Source organism: Austrofundulus limnaeus, unplaced genomic scaffold (genome assembly GCF_001266775.1).
Source record: "Austrofundulus limnaeus strain Quisiro unplaced genomic scaffold, Austrofundulus_limnaeus-1.0 Scaffold42, whole genome shotgun sequence".
Lineage (NCBI taxonomy): Eukaryota > Metazoa > Chordata > Actinopteri > Cyprinodontiformes > Rivulidae > Austrofundulus > Austrofundulus limnaeus.
The window spans coordinates 2,086,763-2,092,557 of NW_013952444.1; the positions used below are offsets into that span (position 1 = coordinate 2,086,763).

A 5,795-nucleotide genomic window follows, 5' to 3' on the forward strand; every position below is an offset into this window, starting at 1 on the left:
TAGTGAAATTAATTTTCAAACCAATGAATTTAATTTCAAATTATGCACATTCAGATTCAATCTGAGCAATTCAAATTCAGTTCCTGCTGGCACAAGATTTATCCCATACAACGGTATCAAGTTTATAAACTTGTGTCATCTGGACTTTACTGTAGGCGTGCAGGAGAAGCTGGGTGTCATGAACAAGGGAACTGTGTATGCTCTGTGGGACTACGAAACCCAGAATCCAGATGAGCTGTCGTTTAAAGAGGGGGACGCCATCACCGTTCTGCGGCGCCAGGACGAGAACGAGACGGATTGGTGGTGGGCACGACTCGAGGACAAAGAGGGCTACGTGCCCCGCAACCTGCTGGGGGTAACGGCAAACACATTGTGTCTGATTTATTAGATTTAATCTCATTGCAGGTTTCTTTGTCATGTTTAGATCTGTTTGTTCTGATGAATCAAATTTAAATTGCTTGAATTTAAAAGTTAGTAATTACTTGAAACAAATCATTCAGCATATTGATTGTGTTGTACTGTTTGTGTTTATCTTTGCAGCTCTATCCTAGAATCAAACCTCGTCAGCGCTCCCTGGCGTAGTGTCTGGATCCGCTGAGCCGTGTCCAACACCTGGACCGGCGAAACACCCGAGAGCAGAGAACAGAGGAGCCCGGTGCTCCAACTTCTCCCTGTGGCCATAAACCTCTCCCAGCCTTGTGCTTCGACAAAACCCTCCTCTCTGAAGCAGAGGGCACTAAGCTCTGCATATACTCACATCTGCACACACAAAGGCAGAAGCAAGCACTCCCAAAAGTCTCTTAAACGCCTCCATCCCTGCTGCCCCTCGTCACACTTGCACCTCCGTCACTGTCCTGACACACGTCACTTTCAATCAAACACTTTCCTCTCAGTATTTCTTGCTTTGTTCGCACTTCAGCCATCTCCCTAATGAGGTCTGTGGTGGCACCAGTTTACACGATACTAATAACTGGAATTTCATCTTTATGGGTTAAAAGTTGCTGATTTTTATCAGTGAATTTTAATTTGATCTGTCAGATGTATTTTAAGGCCAAATTTGCTCGTCTTGTAGACTTTAGCAGAGACAATTGATTCTAGACTACCCACCAAAGAGAAGTATCAGTTTAACACTTTTATTCCTGCTGGTCCCTAAAAAGCCCAAGGAAATGTTGAAGAGTGAGATGATGGTTAGTTTGCTGCTGCAGCTCCCAAGAGTTCCTTGTTCTTATAAAGCAAAAGTAAAATCCAAGTAAATCCTCAGTATTACTCATGCAGGCTAGTTGACGGAATTCCAGTTTATTCAAGAAATTGCGAGCTCACATATTGTCATGAATTGCATAAACATCCATGCCTTCTCCCCTTCTCCTCCCCAAAGTTTACTGTCTTCTGTTTAGAATTTAAATGCAGGATTATTGTGGATATGTGGCAAGAACACTAATAAATTATAATTGAGCCTTTGGAAATAATCTTTCCTGTGTTACGTGATTTTTTTTCAGTGTGAAACAATGGTTTAATTGAGGCAGTAATTTTTATTGCGTCTGAAATCTGCACGTTGAATATTATTTCTAAATGTCAGGGAAGTTTTGCACTTTACCACACCACAGAAATATAACACAGATAATTGATTGAATCAGCACAAGTGAGCCATTCTTATAATTAGTTCAGACTTTTATTTGAATTTTCATCGAATTTTTTAGGATCAATATGGCTAATCTATATATAAAAAAATCCACTCAAGTTTTACACTGAATTGATTTTGAGGAGATAAATCCATGGGACACAGATCTTAAACTTTAAAGTCATAGGGTAAGTACAACGTAAAGTATATATAAAGATGTATATATTTATATATATATTTTATTTATGGAGCTTTAAGTGGTCTGGGACAATTGTTTCGACCATTGTGGATATGGCCACAAATATCAGGGATTATAGATACTTGAATATTTTGTATGTTTTAAACAGAATAGGTTTAGGTGTGAAACAATTGTTTAAATGTATTGTCTTTTTATTTATAGCGAGTCGAAGGGTTTTCTCATCCTAAGAATTTCATTGCATTGTTGACTCGTTAACCTGCATATGGCAATAAATGAATCCTGAAACAAGGCAGTAATTTTTATAGGTTTACTCTAAAAGAATTAATTTATTGACTTAAAAGTGTGGGATTTTGTCAGTTTTTAACTTAAAAAAAATCCAAGAAATTGGTACATTTTTATTACATGAAAGAATACATCTTACAAAAAAAGAAAATAAAAAAATTGCAATACTTGACATGATTCAAGAAAATGATCAACTCTTTTGTTTGCTGTTTTGAACATCTGGCAGTTTTAGATCACAAAATAAGACAGACACGACATGAGCCTATGCTGGTTTATTTTAGAAAACTGATTTGAGGAACCAGGAGAAGTTGAGCCTTTCTAATTTTTAAATCACATAATGACCCTGTGACCCTGAAAGGAAGAAACAGATTAAGATAATGGATGGTTGGATTTTGTTATTAATGTAAAAGCTATGTGGATGTTTTTACATTGAAACATTTCTGATGGTAGCTTTTCTAAGTGATCAAAGAAAAAGATGCTGCAGAAAAATCCACTCTGGTGCAGGACAGACTGCAGACAGGTGTGTTACATAAAGTTTCTTATTTATAAAAATGTGTTAGAAAAATATTGGGATCCAAGTATTTTCAACTCCGATTCATGTGTAGTTTTAGTTTGTGCCACCAGAAGGCAACAAATCACTGATCATGTCTTAACAGCTTTTTTAAAGAGTTTTGTGTTTATGCAGATATCGCTCAGATCTTAAATTTCACATTTTCAAATTTTCATTTAATAAGGTTTTCCTATAAAAATTTAATTTACAGGTTTATTATTTTCTGATACTCTTAATATGTTTAGCAGTTTTTTTTAAAGATATTTAACTATAAATAAAAACTGTTTACCTCAAAGTTCTCAAACTGCAGTCATGTGGAAGTTTTGCTTTTCAGTTTTTAAAAAAGGTCTTGGTATACAAAATTAATCTTTTTGGTCTTTTGAACATGTTTTTTTTTTTCTTCCAAAAAGTAACCACTTGCAAAGACCTCCCAAATTAAACATAAATGTGTTTTTTTGACAGTGAAGACTATAGAAGTTCATGCAACTCAAAAAAATTTAACAAGCTGACTGTTTAAACCAAGTTATTGAACAAAACATGGGTTTTGACAGAAAAATAAAGTTAAAAATAATATTTGATACTTGGCTTTTACTGTCATTGATGTGTTTGAGAAAAAAATACATGCACAATTTAAATCAAATTTACTGTAGAATTTGACCTAAAACTAAATACTATTAAAATTAACGGGAAATGACTGGTCAAAATGATTTCACTGGTAAGAAAAATACCTACTTTTATTGCTGATTAATCTATTTCTTTTTTGATAGTTTCTCACGAAAAATAATTTAACAAGTAAATGTTTACACTGAGTTTTTACAGCCAATTATTGTATTTTGTCAGGGTTTGTAACAATAAAAATAAGTTATGAGCAAAACTACAACATCCACAATGCTCCGACAAAAACACTGAACTGCGCATGCGCACTACCTGTTCGAGTAAAGCTATGATCTCACGCGCAGCCCGTCCCTGGACCAACCAGTCGATTGAACCGTCTGAACTTCGGTCTCACCTGATGAACCTACAGTAATGGTTTAGCAGGAAACATGCTCGACGTGACCAAGTAAGTAAAGCTGACTGAACGACTGAAACTCTTTCCCCCCCCGAGCAGCGGAACAGAACTCCGGTGAGTTCTGCGAGCCGGACCGGGTCGTTCGGTTGCGGTATTGTTGGTGACCTCCGCGCCGGTGTGGACGCTCAAAACAATGTAACAACCACCAGTTAATGTTTGAGGTATTTGTGCTGTTTTTTAATTACAAGTGCCGTTTTTCCCCCTCACGAATTCTCTACTTTGTGTTGACCGTAGTCCGGAGTTGACCCGGTCCGGACAGGTATGGAGGGTCACTGGTTGGATATCATTTGCATGTATTTTGCAAACTGCTTTTGTTTGGTGGTTTCTTTCTGTGAGTTAGACATGTTTGTTCGAGCTGTCGTGTTAAAAACTGGTCTACAAATATCTCAAATGTCCTAAAAGTCGCATAAGACCATGTAGAAAAAAAAAACATTGACAGTGTTGAAGAAATGTTATTTATATTTAATTCTTAACTTTTAAATATTACACTCTGCCAGGAGGCTTGTAGTCTTTGTATCACATTTAATTGTAACCTTACTGTACAATTACTCCAAAACTAGTTTTAGAGTGTATAAATATGCACTTGTATTTAGTACACTAGTTTTCACTTTGCAATAATATAATCTTACTGATTTTTTATTTATTTATGCATAACTGTTTTTCTAAAACCATTGATTTCAACTTTAAATGATAGTCTTAAAATATTAATTTGCTTAAAAGAACATAAAAAAGACAACATAAAGTGCACCTTTGTAAAGCATTAAATTTTCTTGTTTTTTATCAGCTGACTCGTGAATTTTCTGATAAAAACTGCTTTATTCTGCATGCTGCTCAACTTATGAGATAATAGGATTCACTTCTACTAAGCAGAATAAATCATTTCAGGTAGTCGTTGAATTACGCTCAAAGTCCACAACTGTTATTTGTAATCTTAAATCCTGCTGAAGACTTATCAGAGGAAAGAAAAAAAAAGGCGTACATTCCACAGATTTAAATGCTCCACATCACTGTGGGGCTTGTGTGTGCTTGTAATTTCTGCTGCCCAGAAGGATTACAGCTGTGGCGGGATCTGCAGTCGTGTTTTTACTGTAAACACGGGAGAGTCCTGACATGATGCTGTTGTTTTTGTCCACAGCGTTAATTCTCAGACAGGGAGGTGTCCAGCACCGTCAGGTCTGGACGTTGAATTCCATGTATGATTAGTCTGTTGTAACTCCAAGCTTCTCCCAATCAGCTAAGCTGTTTTGTTGGAGCCTGAATGTTTACTCACAAGGTATTATTAACTTTTTTACCCTTTTTTTATAATGAACTTTTGTCTTTAAGTGTTTAGATGACTTATTCTGTTTGCTAAATGCTGTTGAATTTAGTGGCCACAGGGTTTAAATGGGTGTGTTTTTCTGTCTAGTGCTTTATATTTTTCTGCTTGTCTCTACACAAAAAAAAAAAACAATGCTGTATTGTTTATTTTGTTAGTTGCTGTCAGCTGATTTGCCCATTAACGTTTAGCAATAGCGGGCACATCAAGTGACGCCTTATGGCATTGCTTCCTCTACGGAAGTGCACCCTTTCACCACAGTAACGGCCATATTGGGGATTAGTTGTTAATTTTTTTTCTCTTCTTCCTCACACAAAGTCAGTTATGCCTGTATAACAGTCTCTGACACATCCAGACCAGGAGTGTCAAACTTAGTTAGCACAAGGGAGCCAAAATTAATAACTTTGCCAAGCCAAGGGCCAATATTTTTATTGAAAAATTAATATTATTATTGTTTAAAATGTAATCGAGAAATCATAATTGTAGAAACACAAATGACAAATGGAGTTTGATCAGGTTCATTTTGCTGTTCTCTGCTTGTTCCACGCCAAAATCAAAGATCACTGAAAGATTCCAACTTAGATTTATAGGCTTTAAAGTTAGATCTGTTGTGAGAAAAAATGCACTAAGTACAACAAGCTTCTTTTTTTTTAAAGAAAATCATTTGTACAGTGGGGAAAATAAGTATTTAGTCAGTCACCAATTGTGCAAGTTCTCCCACTTAAAAAGATGAGAGAGGCCTGTAATTGACATCATAGGTAG

The 5,795-nt window shown here is 36.0% G+C and overlaps 2 protein-coding genes across 6 annotated transcripts in view; both read left to right on the plus strand.

Annotated features, from left to right (window-relative positions):
* ppp1r13bb (protein phosphatase 1, regulatory subunit 13Bb) overlaps nucleotides 1-1,466 on the plus strand; it is a gene marked incomplete in the record, with an annotated part of 31,825 nt that extends 30,359 nt beyond the window's left edge. For all 3 annotated transcript variants that reach the window (XM_014007529.1, XM_014007531.1, XM_014007532.1), the window contains 2 exon segments: nucleotides 156-355; nucleotides 541-1,466. In XM_014007529.1, the coding sequence (XP_013862983.1) occupies nucleotides 156-355; nucleotides 541-582 (242 nt within the window).
* Nucleotides 1,467-3,609: 2,143 nt separating this feature from the next.
* The window catches only part of LOC106516923 (disheveled-associated activator of morphogenesis 1), a 58,641-nt gene continuing 56,455 nt past the window's right edge, over nucleotides 3,610-5,795 (plus strand). Inside the window, exon 1 of one of the 3 annotated variants that reach the window (XM_014007534.1) lies at nucleotides 3,610-3,709. The gene's annotated coding sequence lies outside the window, so the exon portion shown is untranslated. Of the gene's footprint in view, nucleotides 3,710-3,779; nucleotides 3,880-4,860; nucleotides 4,992-5,795 lie in introns of those variants that run through there. The other 2 variants (XM_014007535.1, XM_014007536.1) reach the window with 2 other exon arrangements.